This window comes from Brachycentrus maculatus, unplaced genomic scaffold, assembly GCF_059751285.1.
Source record: "Brachycentrus maculatus isolate JH-2025_06_01 unplaced genomic scaffold, ASM5975128v1 h1tg000046l, whole genome shotgun sequence".
Lineage (NCBI taxonomy): Eukaryota > Metazoa > Arthropoda > Insecta > Trichoptera > Brachycentridae > Brachycentrus > Brachycentrus maculatus.
Genome location: NW_028280800.1, coordinates 671,969 through 690,828, shown reverse-complemented (window position 1 = coordinate 690,828; position 18,860 = coordinate 671,969). Strand labels below are relative to the sequence as shown.

Below are 18,860 nucleotides of genomic sequence, written 5' to 3'. Positions count from 1 at the left end.
GGCTCATTATTAAAAATAGGTATCAAATTGTGGTAGAGTGGGTTCGAACCCAGAAACTGAGAGACTCAAGAGTCTGCGACACTGATCACGGGACCACAACCCAACACTTCTTTACTTTTAATACATTACGAATAAAGCACATGGGAGGTATTCCGCTCATGTCTTCCGATTTAGTTTTCATCCATTAATTCTACATTGAGTGAGAAACATATAAACATAAGAAAATCAATTGAGAGTAAAATTATATTGTTGTGAGCAACCGAAGTTGCCAGTTAAAATATGAACGCTAGAAAAATCAACCAATCAGCGGTTAGGAGACATACATTGTTACCAATATTACCATGGTAACGATGACGACAAAAATAAATGAAAATTGCGTTAATGCGGCGTGTTGTCATTTTGATTTTAATGTCGCGAAATAACTAAATATATGTCAAATTTTAAACGAAAGTGTATGGAGAGATTTATTGCGAATGAATGATTTCCTAAATGAAATTGTAAGAAATATTCATATTGCTATACGAATTCGGTTTTCGGGTGAGCGGTGTCATGTTTTGTTGACAAATTACTTAAGATTATTTATTCGTACTTTTAGATCTTAGTTTATAATTATAATTATGTTATACTTATTTTGTGACTAATATATAATAATGTTGTTTTTGAATTGCATATATCGATGTTGATGGAATGACATGCTTTTTTTATAATTGAAGTACTTTTAATTCGATTTCAGTAGTAGACACCTTATCAAAAAATAATAAAAAATGCCTTAATTGTTTATTTTTTAATGTTTGAATCATTTTATGTTGACGAAAATTCCATTATTATTTGAATGACTCAAAAACATTCTTGGTTATCCTGATTATTTGAGATTGACTTTTTTTTAAACAATAGTTTATTACATATATAGCATCATTGACTGGGTAACTATGCCCATAAATAATTTATTATATGGCCAGTTAACCGCTGATTATGTACGCTTGTATAAGTGACTGAATTTGTATATATTATAGGCAAGCACTTCAGTTTAAAGGGAGAGTTTGCTTATCATTTTGGCTAGAATTCAGTAATTTTTTTTAAAATTATCTATCGTCCAAGTGACTCTGAAATCTAGCTACGGCTTATGCAACGCCGCTTATCATGACCCTAATCAGGCTTCAACTTTTTAAGTTTCATAGCCTATGCCTACTCGTGAGTGGATTTACTCTTTATGTTTAATGTTACTATAATTTCATGTAATTCATGAGTGAAAATTCTAGGCTAAAACACTCGCTACCTCGCTAGAGGCATGAGTTTGAGTTCTTCTCTCATTTTTTTCTACATTTTTATATCTACTCGTATTTTTAATACTGTTGAGCAGTAATAATAACATTGGCCAACAAAATGAACAAAAATTTTCTATGTGTTAGGTACTAATGTCTGTTCATAGTTATTTTACCTTTAATTGTTTTTATTATTATTTTTGTTGCCAAATAAAAAATTTAAAAAAAAAAAAAAAAAACTAGAGGTAAAATAACTGTGAACAGACTGTATATTCCATTTACGAACAAATGTGGCTCGAACTTATCGACCCTATACCTATAGTTACTATTTCAACTCACTAAAAAAAAAATAATTAAGTTTTACTTGGTAAATACCACTATTTCGTAAAATTGAATGTGGCACGTGTTACAATGTATTCCCCATTATCTTCAAGCACCTTAAAAATGATGCAGAATGCATTGAAACATGTGTAACATGAGATTTTAAGAAATAGTGGTATTTAACAAGTAAAACTTAAATTAAAAATGGACAGATATTACCACAAAGTGACCACTGAATCAATCAATGTAAAAATTAAACTTACTAACCATTATGTCGCTTCACCATGGGGGTAGGCAGAGATAGACCGCCACATCAATCTGTCTTTACAAAGAATCTTTGCCTCTTCAACATTCATGCATCTCCTCATACATACCTGCTGATTATTACCATTCCTGACCAACTACTTTCAAGTATTTGAAATACTTTTTAAGTAAAGTTTGCCAAGTTCTCTTTGGTCTTCCTCTAATTCTATTACCAACCACATTTGCCTCCAGTATTTGAAATACTGTAAATACTATTTGTTACTGTTGTAAATATTAACTATTAATTTGTTTTCACAATTAATTGAATCAAATAAATAATATATTTCTTAAATTTTTAATCTCAAACAATAATAAATATCCAATAAATAATAATTAGCGTCGGGTTGTGGTCCCGTGGTTAGCGTCGCAGAGTTTTGAGTCAGTTTCTCGGTTCGAACCCACTCTACCACAATTTGATACCTATTTCTAATAATGAGCCGCTTAGGCGCACAGAAATAGTATGAAATTTAAGTATTTTTGTAAATAATATAAACACAAATATTTCTCTTTTTTTTAAAAAAATAAACTGTTTTTTTCCTCAAATTGCATTTATTTTTAAATAATTATACAAGTATGTTTATTACAAAATAATAGAACTGATAACTTTGCCAGCGTGTAATAAATATTCAAGGTAATATTGCGCTTATATGATGCGATGCCCTAAGCACCATTGAGTGTAGATGAGGGTCAGAAGAATAATATAAACATATATTTATGAATATATCGTGGGTGTACTGGCAAGAAACGTTAACTCGAAAATATGTAATTTTGACTTAATGATCCAGTATTATAAAGTTTTTAACATTCTATAAACTGGCAAAATACACTAAGTAGTTTGAAATTTTATATTAATGTGGTTTTAAAAGGAAATTCAACTTTAAGTTTAATAGCAGGTATTTTATTCAGGTTAAAAGCTTTGAAGAACAGGGATTGTTCAAACAAGGATTTTAGAGTTAACGTTTTTTGCCAGTATACCCACGATATACAGTACGTTTTGTTGCTTTTCTATCCTCTATTATTGGACAGTGATATTTCCAAAGGTTAGAAGGCATCTCCGGATGTTCTGTTGGCAGAGATGGTAGTCCTTGAAAGGGGGTGCGAGGAATTCCTCGTATAATTGCAGTTCTTCTATGAATTTAACGAGGGCCTTGCCGTATTCACCCTTTTCCATCAAGTTCTTGGCCAATCTCTGCGTTTTCACCGTGTCCTGAAATGAAATAATTTGTCAATCGAATGGATGCATTTTGAAACTGTTAGAAATCATATTTGAAAAATAAAGAGTTAACACGTTTACTGTGTTTTTACTCCCTTTGAAACAAGCGAGTATAAATATGAGTCGTTGAGGTAAATTTGCGAGTGTAAACTTAACTAAAGGTAAGTTTACATTCGCAAATTCATTCATACATGAAATTTTTTTTTTCTTTTTTGTATTGGCCTTGCATTCTTTCCTTCTTTCGCCATTCAGACATCTATCATACATCGTTTTGCCGCACACTCGTTTGAGGGATCGCATTTTGGCTGCATTTAGTCTACTTTCATCCTTTTTTTCCCAACTAAGACGACGTGTCGGGTTGTGGTTCTGTGGTTAGTGTTGCGGACTCTTAAGTCAGAGTTTCTCAGTTCGAACACACTCTATCACAATTTAATACCTATTTCTAATAATGAGCCGCTTAGGCTCACAGAAATAGTATGAAATTGAAATATTTGTGTAGATACAAATATTTCTCTTTTCTTTAAAAAAAAGGAAAAATATAACAGACTTATTGGGGAGAGGGGGTGTCCATTAAATTTGAAAATAGGTTGTATAAAAATAGGCTAAAAATAAATAAAAATATTTTTTTTTGTAAAAATATGCACACTATAGAATAAAATAACAACTATTTACTTTTTTCCACATTCATTTTATTTGAGCAGCAACCGGGTTTCGTCATAATCGACATCATCAGACTGGTAATGTCGGTTACGACGAAACCCGGTCGCTTTATTATTTATATTATTCTGTAAAATGCAGTTCCACCAAGAAATATCAGTACAAAGCTAATATCGCTCACTCCTTTCAAGAACGTCATAAATCAAAAATCGTCAGTTTTCAGTTGTGCATGTTTTCGGAATGCCCAGAAAATGTACTTTATCCCAGCAAAAGACGCATATTTTTAACTTAATATTTACCCGCTACAGGGCAGAAAGTGTTGTTTTTGCATTTCGAAGAAAATGTGTTGTTTAATTATTTTTTTAAATATACTAAATATTTTTCAAATAGAGAAAAAACCTTCCGGTTTTACCTAAAAAGATCTGTTGCACAGTAAAAAGTTGAATAAGTGGCTTGATATTTATTTTTAATACATTGTATTATATCGTTAAACTTTAAAAACAATCTCCCGAAAAATCATGTTTTTTGATTTATGACGTTCTTGAAAGGAGTGAGCGATATGCACACTGTATTTAGATATTGTCTGCTTCCATAGAGTAGTAGTTTAAATAATAGTGACTTATCATCTTTCTTCTTTACAGAAACAAAAATTGACTGCTGTATACATGGCTCTTTTTATTTTTGTTTGTGGTAACATAAGTATATGTTGCATGTAAGAGTTTTGGGATAAATTACATACTAATAATGGATGATGACGATGATAAACAAGAGGAGACCGCTGACGTTGCAGGTAATTTTTTAAAATTAAAATCAACAGCTATCGGAAATCTAATAATAATAAAGTAACAAATGAAATTGAGAACATATTAATCAATTAATTGAAAAAAAAAAAAACACGTGTATAAGACCACTTTTTAATTAATTAATTTATTTATTTATTGATTTGGCGTTTAATTTGTAGAATTCCATTTTAATTTTTGCATAAATTTTAAATCAAACACAGATTTTTCGAGTCTACTAAGTTGTATTTTATTAACAAAAACACATAAAAAATTATACTGTGACAATTTTTTCGCCTTGTTAGGGCATTATTAAACGAATGTCATTATGTCATCAACGTCATCAACGTCATTAACGAATGGCATTATCAAACGAATGTAGGGCATTATCAATCGAATGATTTTAAATTTATACATAAACCATTTTTTTAATTTATTTACGTAAACATGATTAGTTTCGAGAACTTAATATGAATTAATGAATGTACAACAAATAGTTTATTTATATTATAATACATATAATATTTTTCTTAACACATTCAATGCGTATGAAATAATGTCGTACAGATAAACTTTAATGTGTGAATAAAAAAAATAAAACATTTTTTTATTTGATAGTAATGTTCTTGCGATGGCTTTGAGTTTATTTTTTTTTCCTACACATTATTTGTATTAATATTGTTTTGCTATGTTTATTATTTTTGCCCTTCTATCTACAATACATATTTTATATTGTGTCATGTACTTACGTTCCATTATATTGCTGTACATTCATAATTTTTTCATTATATTCTATATGTAAAGGCCTTTTTGAAATAATGATCTGCATAGGCTCACAGAAATAGTATGAAATTGAAGTATTTTTGTAAATAATAAACACACAAACTCCTAAGAAAAAATTATAATAATAATAATTTTGTAACATTTTGACCAATGTTTGTATTTTCCCATGCTGATGAGATAAAAAATAAGCGGTCTTATACAGTTTTTTTTTTAAATTATTTTAATCGTCATGTTATTCCACAAAGGCAATACCAAAGCAATTTAATAAATTAAATTATTTTATCAAGATAAGCCTGCAGTTCCTGAGCCACCACATTTGGCGCCTCCCAAGTATGAGATACGTCCGGAGCTTTTGGACAGGTAAATAAAAGTTATTAAATCTTAACCTAAAAAGCTTTCCCAATCCTAGCATAGATGGCTCTAGTGAACTCGCATGTACAGCGTCATGATATTAATGATGTATGTAAGAGTTCCAAAAATGTTTGTAGTGTGGTTGTCAATCATGTTTAAAATGGTGATAATTGTGAAGCGATCACTTAAACAGCCTATGGCAGGTCATAAGTAAATACCCAGACTTCCGTATTCTTCTTCATCTTTGTTGAGATGTCAAAAATGTAAAAATAACTCCCTAAGTGGAGAAAACCCAGATTTGTGATCAAGTTTTTGGACCCATTCAAAATGTTGACATTAATATTAATGATTGCCGATTCGAGCTTATAAGTGAGAAACTAATAATTTGTTGTATTTTTAATTAAGAAAAAACGTGGTAAGTATGGAATAATGCTAAAATTAGTCAATTTTAAAACTCACAAAAAAAAACTTTTTGGTATTTTACGTATTTTAATAATATAATGTATGTATTTAGTATGATTTATATTTAAAGCACTAACTTTGTGATTTTCCATTTTATAATTAAAATACAGCTTTGTTTTAAATTCATTATAAATATTTTATTATAAACTTAACTATAATGTCTACCGGTTTCTAAGCTAACCGCTTCTTTATCAAGACTGATTAATACTGAGTATTAATCAATCTTGATAAAGAAGCGGTTAGCTTCGAAACTGGTACACATTATAACTAAGTTATAATAAAATATTTATAGTGATTTTAAAACAAAGTTACATTTTAATTATTAGTTACATTATAACTAAGTTATAATAAAATATTTATAGTGATTTTAAAACAAACTTACATTTTAAATATAAAATGTGTTTAGTTTATTTAATTTTTTGATTTTACAAAGGGTTCCAAAGTTAAAGCTGGAAAGTATGGAATAATGCCATTAAAATAAACCCTCCACTGTTTGGCTTTGGCAGTAATTTTTGGTACACTCAGACCTTGCATGGCGTAGTTTCATTTAATTAAGACTCATTTTTGCTGTCTTTGATGTTTATATGATTTCCAATGGAAAATAGCAATTCGCTTTGCGTTGTTTCAATTTGCGTCGCGATATTTTGGAATGTATCCACGACGCAAAGTGAGGTCTTAGTGTATTCTACTTTTTTTGTGGATTTATTCTAGGTTTCCGGCAGCACGAGTGAAGGAAATCATAGACCAGACGATGACAGAGAGTTTGACGGGACGCACTTATTCTAGCTCCCAGGCGGAGAAATGGACGCGGGATATCACCACCACCGTCCTCGATAGAACTAAGACTTTGGACACGGACAGGTGACAAAATGTACCTTATTAAAAATTAAAAAAAACAATTTTTCAGATAGGGCAGGCACTGGTCGTGATCCTGTAAAAGTGGGGACTGACCGGAACATTTCGTCGTAACGTAATGTCGTAACGTCGCTCGTGGCAGTCAGTACAGCGAGCACTCGGCTCGCTGTACTGACTATACTAATGCTCGCGTCGTAACGGATGGCTCCGGTCAGTCCCCACCATAAACCACATGAGTAAGGTATGCTAGGCACTGGTTGTGTTTATTTATGGCACCTGAGTAATATATGGTAGGCATTGGTGTGTTCATGTAGGCGCCATGTGAGTCAGGTAGGGTAGGCACTGGTTGTGTTCATTTATGGTACGCGAGTTAAATAGGGTAGGTACTGGTTGTGTTCATGTATGCCACGTGAGTAAGAAGGGTAGATACCCGGGTTGTGTTCATTTATGGTACGCAAGTAATATAGGGTAGGCACTGCTTTTCTGCCTATATGAAATGCATACTCCTATACCCCGTACTGTTGCACTCATGCATCTAATCAAACATATGTTTTTTTTACAGATATAAAGTGATTGTGCAGGTAGTTTTAGGAGAAATGAAAGGTGCTGGGATCAAAAGCGCCGTGCGGTGTTTATGGGACTCTGAATGTGACTCGTTCACTACGCATACCTACTTCAGCGACACCATCTTCTGCAATACGACGGTGTTTGGTGTCTATTTCTACTGAAATATGTATCTCAAGTATGTTGTGATTCCAAGAAAATGAACGCATTTTTACTATAAGAGTAAGCATTTGGAAAAAAATTGCATCTGCTTTTTTAGTACAAAATGAACTGAAAATTAAAGTACTTTTTTATGTTGAAGGCAGTTTAAACTTTGAGGTATCACATAATGTCAAAACTAAGATTCTTTTATTTACATCTCAACATAGATGAAAAAATCTATTGGTACAGGAAAAGATCATAGATGAAAAAATCTACTGGTACACTTTTCTCAAATTCCATATTACATTAATTGAAACCTTCACTTCAATATTATGTTTTTTTTCAGTTCGTTTATAATCAAATATAAAAAAAAATCGCTATGTACATATCACTGGTAAAATACCAAAGGGCCACAATGCAAAAAAAACTCTTTGTTCCAAAAATGGTATCTAAATTGTCAACATTTTCATATTCGAAAAAGACACCCATGATTCTAGAGTTTAATTTATTTTTTTATTTCTGTGAGCCTAAGCGGCTCATTATTAAAAATAGGAATCAAATTGTGGTAGAGTGGGTTCAAATCCAGAAACTCTGACTCAATGCGAAACTAACCACGGGACCACAGTCGGAGTTTAAAAAGATGTTTTTTTTTCATAGCTAATGCAGAACTTTATCCAGTATTGTGCCTTATTATACGACATGGTTAAGAAGTAATTGATTGCCTGTAATAACTGTTCAGTGTACAAAGTAAATAAATATATTTATTAAATCAACAGAGTATTTTTTACAACATTTTGAGTGTGTCCAAATACTTGTTCACAAATCTGGATGAACTCCAATTATAGGAGTTATTTTTCATAGAATTTTTTGACATTTCATCAAAGATGAAGAAGGATATGGAAGTCTAAGCATATATGGGGCTGACGACCGTCATAGGCAGGTTTAAGTGATCACTTAACACATACATATTCATTCATTCGTAACATTCACCAATTCTTCCCATTATTGACAACCACGCTACTCGAATTCTTGGAAGTTCTATATATTATATATGAACCAATTTCGAAACATTGTTCTTAAATCACTAGAGACATCTGTTGGCGAGATGAAAAGAAGCTTATTATTGAGCAGAAACTCTTATATTAGTATGTTTAAACCAGCCTATGACGGCCGTCAGCCCTGTGAATGTCCAGACTTATAAAAATTAGTATTTTTTTTTTACCTGCAGTGATTTGAGTCCCTTCAGGATATTGGTGAACTGTTGACACAAACCACATCGGACCAGGAACTCCTCACAGTTGACCGGAACGGGAATTATGTTTGGGCAGTTCGTTCCAGCATCACATCTGAATGTGTTACAACAAAATACCAATGAGATTGATTACTTAAAACTTGATACACTTCAAAGCGTCTTTTACATACTGTTCTAATCTTCAAGAATTCTTTTCTTGAATGTTTTCTGCAGTTAATTTGTGGCACATTTTATAAACTTTATAAAATTAAACAACTTTGTTTTGACCACTTTTTTATTAATACAATTTAACCTACCGGTTTCGACAAGAACCTTGTCATCATCAGGGTTCATTAAATTCTTAAACATTAAAATACTCTCACCAAAAACTTCCACACACTCTTATACACATATTATTTCGAGAAATAAAAAATACTTTGTGTTCTGATCCACTCACATTTTTATTAACCAACTAGTTTCGGCAACAACCTGTTGCCCTCTTCAGGGTTTATTTATTACTGTAGGTACCGGTAGGTTAAATTGTATAATTAAAAAATGGTTAAAACAAAGTTGTTTAATTTTATGAAGTTCAAGAATTCTATTTGCTCGTATTTGGTAGAGCATGAGACATGGCAAAAAACATTGTATAGATCAGAATTGGGTTTACGGTTACTTGTGATTAGTATACTAAGGGTCGGGCGGCAGACTGTCTGAGTATAATTAGGGTCGGGGTTGATGAAAAAACTGCCCGATAACAAAAGAAATAACCCGCAAAGCCCCTAATTTTAGAGCCTTGTCTGCAGGTAGGATAGTAAGGATAGGGAAGGTAAATGAGAAAATTGCATCACAAACACCCAGACCAATTGAAAATAGATCTTTCTTGAATTTATTTAAAATATGGATACAGGAATTGAACCTGCGATGCCAATTTCGCAGTCGAGCGTCTACCCAACTATTACCCCTAAGATGTTAAACAAATGTAAATTTGATTCTCAAATTGATAATAAAAGAAGACATGCCATAACAATGGAGATATAGGCTAAAATTGTAAAACAATTGGTGAAACAAAAGGTTATATCGCTCACTCCTTTCAACGTCATAAATCAAAAAACTTGATTTTTCATGAGATCGGTTTTACAGTTTAAAAATAAAATACAATGTATTCAAAATAAATATCAAGCCACTTTTTGAACTTTTTACTGCGCAACAGATCTTTTGAGGTAAAACCTGAATGGTTTTTCTCTATTTGAAAAATATTTAGTAAATTTCAAAAAATAATTTAACAATACCTTTTCTTCAAAATGCAGAACCAACCCTATCTGCCCTGTAGTGGGTAAATATTAAGTTAAAAATTTGCTGCTTTTACTGGGATATAGTACATTTTCTGGGCATTCCGAAAACATACACAACTGAAAATTGACAATTTTTGATTTATGATGTTGTTGAAAGGAGTGAGCGATATGATAGCTAACATCTTATTCTACGATTAGAGTTGTAGTATTCAATACGTTGTACTATAGCAGAGCAAAATTCAGTGTATAAGGATGTTGACATACTCAAAGTGTTATTATTTCTACTCACTTGAATCTCATGATTCCCTCATCCATCTCCTCGAACTTGGGCCACTTCTGCTCGCAAGCGATGCAGTGGCACTCGAACCAGTACTGGTCCCTCAGCTCCGACTTGCGCTCCTCGTAACTCTTCCTCGTGAAGAGTGGGCCGTAGTTCTCCGAGACTTGCTGCCCCGCCTTGATGTTCTTTATGGCCTGGACTATTACAGATGTCCCTTGGAAATACCTGAAGTCAACAATACTCCACGCTGTAGGATCAATTAGATTTATTTGTTAATTTATTTTTTATTGATGGTATAAAAATACCCTTAACCCTTTCAGGTCCCCAAAAAGAGATAAAAAATTCCAGGTAGACAGTTACACATTTCAATGGGCAAATTATTCTCTGCTCCACATACTGTTGTAAAAGATATGAGTGAAACAAATGTGAGCTTGCATTTAAATTTGATAATACTAATGATGAAAAAAATGTCAAATGAAATGTCAAAAGTCCACAAGGGACTTACGAGGAAAAAGTCCATGTCGAATGAGATTCCACATTGGACCAGTAAGGGTTAAGCAATATAATTTACAATACAACTGGCAACATCAATTAGAGATGAACGATATTTTTATGAAAGAAGGATGCTAAACATATCCCATAGGGACCGAAAAACTAATGTTTGGATAAGGGAGAAGACCAAGGTAACAGATGTTCTCAAAGAATCGTGGAACGAGAGTGGAATTGGCAGGTCATGTGGTACGTATGTCTGAAGATCATTGGACGAAAAAGGTGCTTGACTGAAGGCTTAGAACAGGATGCCGAAGCGTTGGTAGGCCCCAGACAAGATGGTCCGATGACATTAAAAAAGTGGCGGGCCTGCACTGGACGAGAGTCGCGTCCAACAGATAATAGTGGAAGTCCATGAGGGAGGCCTTTGTTTAATACTGTACACAAGAAGAAGATTGAAGTAAGGAATTTTTAAACCAGCGACTTAGATAGTCACTGGTAATACCCGCGACTTGATTCTCCACAAAGCTGCGACCCTGATCACTGTTTAAAACAGCTCCAATGTAGTGTTGATATATCTTCAAAAGAGTCCAACATGATGTTTTTATATTTGAATGATTTTAGTGGTTATGACCCTACGTTGTGCGGGTAAAGTCAGTATTTAGTTCATATGATAAAATGATTACCTTACGACCCCTGGTTCACAAGAGTGATTAAAAAGCGCCAGAGTAGGATACAGTCCACCTCCCAGAAAAACTGACTTCCCCAAATCCTTCCTCAACACTTTATTCTCCTCAGTAGGTTTTTCGCAAGACACTTCAAATATCTCGTGAGCGTTGAACTGCAAAACTTGCAAGTTTCTCGAAATCAATCCTCCAATAAACGCTTCAATATCCTTTGTACGGGAAGTACCATTGGTACTACTACTGTCATTTGAAGTCACCTCTGTGTCATTGTTATCAAAATATTTGGTTTTCTTTAACAATTCCATCAAAAACACTGCCATGTGAGTTCTTTGAAAGAAATCGGCCTTGGATCTCTGATCTTCGTGCCTCACTAAGTTGTAAACACATCTATAGTCACTGGTCGTGTATTTTCCTGAGGTATTTTCATTTAATTTCGTCCTAAGCTCCCTGAAGTATGAGAGTGGTCTCTGAGTTATGATTCTGAGTGCCATGTGACAGGTGATTGAGCATCCCGAGTCCCATATGATGCGCATGATCGAACACTCGTGTGTGTGGTGAGATTCGAGCGCGCTTTTCTTGCAGGATTCACTGCAGAATATGACATTGGAACAAGTTGGGCAAGGGAAAGGGACCACACATCTGAAAAAGGAGCAAATATTTAATGTTTTCATTTTATAGTATACTTAATTTTTTTTTTATAATTAGGTGTACCTAATCACGTGTTGCTGTGGGTCAGTGTCTAGTTAAATGGAAAAGAAAGAATTGATTCCTAAGTTTAATTTCACAATGCTTGTGAAGTAATGAAAAAAATTAAAATCTATCAAACAATAATAAATCAAAAACATTGAAAATGGTAAGCGACAGCAGATGTCAAGAAGCATGCCGACGCCGTAATTCCAAAACTGGTAATCATGAAGTAGTGTTTTTAAACGGTATTACACAAAGAAAGTGATGAATGATGAGGAACTTTTTTGATAAATAGTTTGTCTTTTACATACTGTTAGTAGAGAGCGGAAGACGCTTATAAGCTTTCTATTTGCTCACTCTGGTAGAGCGCGAGAGATGCCAAAAAAAATTGAGTAGATTGGAATTGAGTTTAAAGTTACTTTTGATTAGTTGAAAACCCTAATTAGTATACTAACCAGGTTCGGGGTCGATGAAAAAACCACCCAACAATGTGTTAATTTACCGACTTTACAATATGAACATTTTTTTTAAATTACCTAATGTCCAAGTGACTCTGAAATCTAGCTACGGCTTATGCAACACCGTTTATCATGACCCTACTCAGGCTTGAACTTTATAAGTTGCATAGCCTATGCCTACTCGTGAGTGGATTTACTCTTTATGTTTAAAGTTACTATAATTTCATGTAATTCATGAGTGAAAATTCTAGGCAAAAACACTCGCTATCTCGCTAGAGGCATGAGTTTAAACATTTCATTGATTCTAAGCTAGCAGTGAAGTTACTTAGGTGTATGATTTTAATTCTTGATTTTACTCAGGTAGTGAATTTACTTATGTGTACTTCGAATTAGTATTCGTTGTGCGATACAAGACAAGACCTATTTTTAAGAAATGACTTAACTGACTCAAAGTAAACCTACAAAAAACAATAGGATGACAGCGAATTGTTGAATTCACACACGAAAGTTGAAAAATGATGTCATCCCAGGGTGGTATTACGAATGCGTTAACTACTCTTTGTAGATAATTTTATGTTATTGGTGTATAACATACTTACATTACATGCTTACATAACCCCTAGGAATACTTACATTGCGCCCAGGAATACTACATGATTAACTTATCATTACACTTAACTTATCATTACACCTAGACATAAAAAAGAGGATAACGCTAGCCAAGCAAACTTTTATGAAAAAGTACAGCCTCCTATCAAACAAACATTTAAAAATTGAAGTAAGAAAAGGATTCATGAAGGCTTTTGTTTGGAGTGTTTTGTTGTATTAGTGTGAAGCCTGGACCATCCAAAAGTACGAAAAAGACCGGCTTGAAGCATTTGAGATGTGGGTTTGGAGGAAGATGACCAAAACATCATGGGTCGTAAGGAAGTCCAACGAAAAGGTGTTGCAGGACGTAAAAGAAAGAAGAGAGCTTATAAATCATATTTTGAAGAGGAAGGCCAAGCTAATAGGGCACTCAATTAGACATAGCACCTTTCTTAGCAACATCTTCGAAGGAAGAATCTTGGGAAAACGAACAAGAGGCCGCCCAAGAACTTCATACTTCCAGGATTTGAAGCGGCTCATGGACGTCTCCTCCTATTCGCAGCTCAAGAGGATGGCGACTGACAGAGACAAGTGGCTGACACAACAAGGCGCTGCCTTTAGAAGATGATGATGACACTTAAGTAGCGTCTGTGTATGTGCAGAACAATATGAACATAGAACATACCTTTTAAAGCATTCGTAGCAATGCGTTTGGGAATTTTCAGCAAGCAGGACGCTGCAGTGTGCTTTTTCTACCACCATAATTTCCCCAACCGTCACATCCCTAACAGCCTGAGCAAACCTGCCCTCAGACTCCGTAAATTCCACTGTCAGAGCTTCAGAGGCCGAAACATACTTCTTATTGGCCTTCCCGCTGACTTGAGGTGGCTCAACGGCCTTCTTGGAGGTGTCGGGCTTCTGTTGGATAGGATTTTGCGGCTTGTTCTTAGGATTGAGCAGCTGATTGCTTTTGTTAAGGATCTCGATCATCAGCTGGGCATCCGTTTGCATCTTCTGACGCTTTTCCTTGGGTATTTTTGCGTCATCTAATGCAGAAATTGTGTCTCTGTAAAATATATGTGTTTTTACTTTCTACTCTTTTTTAACCTGTTAACCGGGCGGGATGCATAAATACGTCAAACGTAAACAATATCGGGTACGGGTAGGACATATGAATACGTCCTTGAAATATATGTTGCGCCCTGGAACGGGCGGGACGTATATTCATCGAACAACAAAGGTATTAGTCATCCATACATGTCTCGACATGAATTTAAGACACGGAGTGAATCAGTATTCGCGCCCGTTACAAGTTGCGTAATTGGATAGCGGACCGCCCGGTTAACAGGTTAAGAACTTTACTTTCAATTAATATGTTTGGAATGTGGGTATGTTGGTGGCATGTTGGTAACAACAACATAGCTGCAATTGAGGGACACTCCATCTAAGCATTTGCGTTCCAGCAGTTTTTTAGTTTCTTAGAGTTGGTGTTATACATCATCCAGCATTTTTTCTCCACCGTTTTTATCATGTGTCGGCCTCCGTGGTGTAATGGTTAGCGTGTTTAGCTGCTTTGGGTTTCGATTCCCAGGCAGAGGTTAAAATAAATATGTATATTAACTGTGATTTTACATTCAGTATCTAATACAATATTTTTTAAACAATATTAATTTAATATTACCGTGGATTGGTCCCTGAAGCACAGCATAATCACCTTGCCTTCATGTAAGTAACAATCAAGATAACACTGCGTCAATAAGATGCAGTGCCCTAAGCACTATTGGGTGCAAATAAGGGTTACAAGAAAAATTCTTATTATGTTCTCAAAATTTAAATTGCGTAATTTTGAATTTGAAGCAATTTTTCACTAGCAAAAAAAATTGGAAATAAATAGTATACATACTTAAAGGCTAAAATAGCCTCGTTGTTCCATTTTAATGCCAAATAGCACCGAGCTTTTCTGTCTAAAATTTTAAACTTCAGATCCATAGGGTACTCGTAATGTAAGGCCAGCTTTATATCGGCGAGTGCCTCTTCATACTTGGCCAAGTGGTAGAGAGAGGCTGACCTGTTCGCAACTATGATGGCTAGATCCGTTTCTGAAATAAAAAAGGAAATTGCAATTCAAACAAATGAAAATGTAGCTAAAGTTAAAGTGTAAAGGTAGAAAAAGAAGCAGAGAAAGACCGAGGAAAACTTTCAGCAGTTTCAGGTATGTCAAATACTTGAAAGCGGCCAGGCCAGGAGTCTAAACAATCGGCGGGTGTGCCCTAAGCACCACCGGGTGAGGATAAGGGTTTGAATGAAAAAAATACGCCAGACTCTAATTTATAATATTAACCTGTTAACCGGGCGGTCCGCTGTCCAATTACGGAACTTGTAACGGGCGCGAATACTGATTCACTCCGTGTCTTAAATTCATGTCGAGACATGTATGCATGACTAATAACCCCATATTTCAAGGACGTATTCATATGTCCTACCCGTACCCGATATTGATTACGTTTGACGTATTTATGCGTCCTGCCCGGTTAACAGGTCAAGAGTGTGCCCAAATACTTGTTCACAAATCTGAATTATCTCCAATTATAGAAGTTATTTTTTAAATTCTTGAGGTGTCAAAAAAAATTGTAAAACAAATAAATAATAGCCTCTCATTTCATAAGACGCAACCCAAATGGGTGAAGAAGAGTCGGAGCTACACGAAAAGTAAGTGGACATACTCAAAACGTCGCAAAACATACTCAGTACTCAAAAAGGTCCCCTTGCTTTCAAAGATAACAGCTGGAGATAAGAGCCTGGGTGAGGACCTATCCAACATCGGATCCATGATAGTTCATAAGGAACTGTCACGGTATCATACATGATAAAAATAGTGAAGGACATTGGTAACATAAACCAAGCTAGGACACAAAATGCCCAACCCTCTTCTAGTGGAACGGAAGGTCTGCTGATGACAGTCAACAGTCCGCCTTCTCCTGAGGAGTGCAACGTGGTTTCCTCCCAGCAATGAGCAAATGCTGAGAAGTTCCTGTTTGGCCCACACTAGATTATCCCTCCTGTTCCCAACACAGATTCAAATAAAAACATATTAAATTTTTTATTTTTTAACCCTTATCCGCACCCCAATGGTGCATAGGGCACTGCATCATATAAACACAGTGTTGTCTTGATCGTTAACACACGAAGGAAAGGTGATCAGCCCTCTGCTTCAGGTACCAGTCCAGGGTAATATTGAATAAATATTAGAGTGATAAAATCACTTATATTTATTAGACCCACCTCTGGGAATCGAACCCGGGACCTCCAGAACGGTAGCCGAGCGCGCTGACCATTACACTACGGAGGCAGACAAAATATTTAATTAACTTGAAGAAACATAAATCCAGTAAATGATCTATAAACCTTGTACATAATAAGCAGGGTAAATAATAAATGCAATTCCCATCTAAAAAAAAAAAAACTCAAAAAGGTCCTAAACTTACTGTTTTCTTCAGGCATTAAAATGAAGCTCTTCGTATATAGGTTCAATGCCTTCACCCAATCTCCTTTCTGCACTGCTGCGTTGCCATCATCCTTCAGCGTCTTGGCCCTTCTGCTATCCTTCCTTCCTGATACGGTTGTGGGCCTCTCGTCATCTTCCAGCACCTTCAGACCACTGTTGAACTCCTTGACCAGGGGAATGTTGGCTATGAAGGCGACCCTGACTTCGTCACCTTCGAGATTGGTGAAGTTCTTCAGTGTCACATCGTCCACCGATGTGCGGACTTGTTTATGGTGCTTTTGGAAAAAGCCCTCGGCTACTGTCTTGTTTTCAAGCAACATGCTGAAGATTAAAACACATAAATTAATGAATATACGAGATTGGATGGGGATCAGGACCGTGAGGCGCTGTTTAGAACTGCTCAAGACAAGGACAATTACTCTCAAGTGACAGTAGATGTCAGGGGGACCTGACATGACACAAACGGAAGAAGAAAATATATAAATTAATAACAAGGATAGCTAGATCCGTTTTTGAAATAAAAAAGGAAATTGTATCAAAATACATATCGCTCACTCCTCTCAAGAACGTCGTAAATCAAAAAACTTGATTTTTCAGGAGAATGTTTTTAAAGTTTAAAAATATAATACAATGTAGGTATTAAAAATAAATATCCAGCCACTTATTGAACTTTTTACAACAACAGATCTTTTTAGGTAAAACCTGAAGGTTTTTTCTCCATTTGAAAAATATTTAGTATACCTATTTAAAAAAATAATTAAACAATACCTTTTCCTCAAAATGCAAAAACAACACTTTCTGTCCTGTAGCGGGTAAATATTAAGTTAAAAATATGCGTATTTTGCTGGGATATAGTACATATGCTGGGCATTCTGAAAACATGCACAACTGAAAATTGACGATTTTTGATTTATGACGTTCTTGAAAGGAGTGAGCGATATAAATGATAATATGTAAATAAAAGTAGAATCTCAATCCAATAACCGTGTTTAATTTTGGATATATTACCCAACAACCTTTATGTATCTCAGATCAGTTTTAATAGTAGATAAAAAATCTTTTAATGAAAACATAAAAAACATAGATTTTACACATAAATAAATTGTTTATATTTTCCCGTAGTAACTTTACTACCACAGGAAAATATAAACAATTTATTCATGTGTATAATCTAATTTTTAAATCAATCTAATGTTACTTTGAGCCTGGTTGTGGTCCTGTGGCTAGTGTCGCGGACTACAAATCAGAGTTTCCTGACTCAAATCCACTCTAACATAATTTGATTCACATTTTAATAACGGGCCGCTTAGGCCTGAAAAATATTTGAAAAATTAAATATTTGTTTATATATAATAAGGACAAATCTATTTATTCTAAAAATATACATATATATTTAAAAAGTATCTAATGTATAGTACATATAAGTCAAAAATATTATTGTTACTTCATTATTACAAATTATTTTAAGTAATATGTCGGTGAAGGGTCGTATGTAGGTGAATTTCACAGTTATAAAGTATAGGATAGTATGAAATATAATATGTGGGTGATAATTTATTTTCCTACCTTTCGTTAGGTGTTGTTAATCCAAACAAACTGAACTTAATACGATTTTATTTTGTAGTTTATTTAAAGTATTTCACGGGTTGAAATACGAGTAGTCGGTCCGGTAAAACATGTGAGATTGCCACGCCGAGTTTAAATTTAAACCTTTGAAACGAATTTCTATTTTGAGATTTATTTTGCTGAATAAAAATACAATGCGCGCGCCTCGCAGCGATTCGGGCTTAGCTAAGATTCAAACCTTGGACTAAGCCAAGATTCAAACTATTTTGCAAATTTGATATTTTAAAAGTTGATTTTCAGATTCATAGATGTCAGTAACAGTCACAATTAACAATGCTTTACCTCGTATTATTTTTGGTGTCTCTAATTTTTTACGTCGTGATCAAA

General features: G+C 34.4%; 2 protein-coding genes across 3 annotated transcripts; one reads left to right on the top strand and one right to left on the bottom strand.

The window, feature by feature from the left end:
• The first annotated feature begins 360 nt into the window (after positions 1-360).
• On the top strand, positions 361-8,464 carry LOC148312265 (dynein light chain Tctex-type protein 2B-like). 2 transcript variants are annotated; one of them, XM_088277546.1, is made up of 5 exons: positions 361-497; positions 4,398-4,546; positions 5,606-5,678; positions 6,843-6,992; positions 7,549-8,464. In XM_088277546.1, exons 2-5 carry the CDS (start codon positions 4,501-4,503, stop codon positions 7,712-7,714), a joined length of 435 nt encoding a protein of 144 aa, XP_088133672.1. In that variant the 5' UTR covers positions 361-497; positions 4,398-4,500; the 3' UTR covers positions 7,715-8,464. The 2 variants fall into 2 exon arrangements, with proteins under 2 accessions (XP_088133672.1, XP_088133671.1); XM_088277545.1 differs by having other exon boundaries at positions 365-537.
• On the bottom strand, positions 2,763-18,654 carry Smyd4-3 (SET and MYND domain containing, class 4, member 3). Its single transcript, XM_088277544.1, has 8 exons — positions 18,474-18,654; positions 16,888-17,228; positions 15,306-15,501; positions 14,088-14,468; positions 11,670-12,308; positions 10,504-10,719; positions 8,914-9,037; positions 2,763-3,093 (listed from the first exon to the last, which is right to left on the bottom strand). Exons 2-8 carry the CDS (start codon positions 17,225-17,227, stop codon positions 2,902-2,904), a joined length of 2,088 nt encoding a protein of 695 aa, XP_088133670.1. The 5' UTR covers position 17,228; positions 18,474-18,654; the 3' UTR covers positions 2,763-2,901.
• Positions 18,655-18,860: the final 206 nt, after the last annotated feature.

Excerpts from the sequence above, each read along its gene's own strand:
- LOC148312265 (XM_088277546.1), top strand. The coding sequence starts at position 4,501 with ATGGATGATGACGATGATAAACAAGAGGAGACCGCTGACGTTGCAG. Across the intron at positions 4,547-5,605 it reads GGAGACCGCTGACGTTGCAG|ATAAGCCTGCAGTTCCTGAG; the intron begins GTAATTTTTTAA and ends TATTTTATCAAG. Across the intron at positions 6,993-7,548 it reads AAGACTTTGGACACGGACAG|ATATAAAGTGATTGTGCAGG; the intron begins GTGACAAAATGT and ends TTTTTTTTACAG.
- Smyd4-3 (XM_088277544.1), bottom strand. The coding sequence starts at position 17,227 with ATGTTGCTTGAAAACAAGACAGTAGCCGAGGGCTTTTTCCAAAAGCAC. Across the intron at positions 15,502-16,887 it reads TTTAATGCCTGAAGAAAACA|AAACGGATCTAGCCATCATA; the intron begins GTAAGTTTAGGA and ends TTTTTATTTCAG. Across the intron at positions 12,309-14,087 it reads TGCTACGAATGCTTTAAAAG|ATGTGTGGTCCCTTTCCCTT; the intron begins GTATGTTCTATG and ends CTCCTTTTTCAG.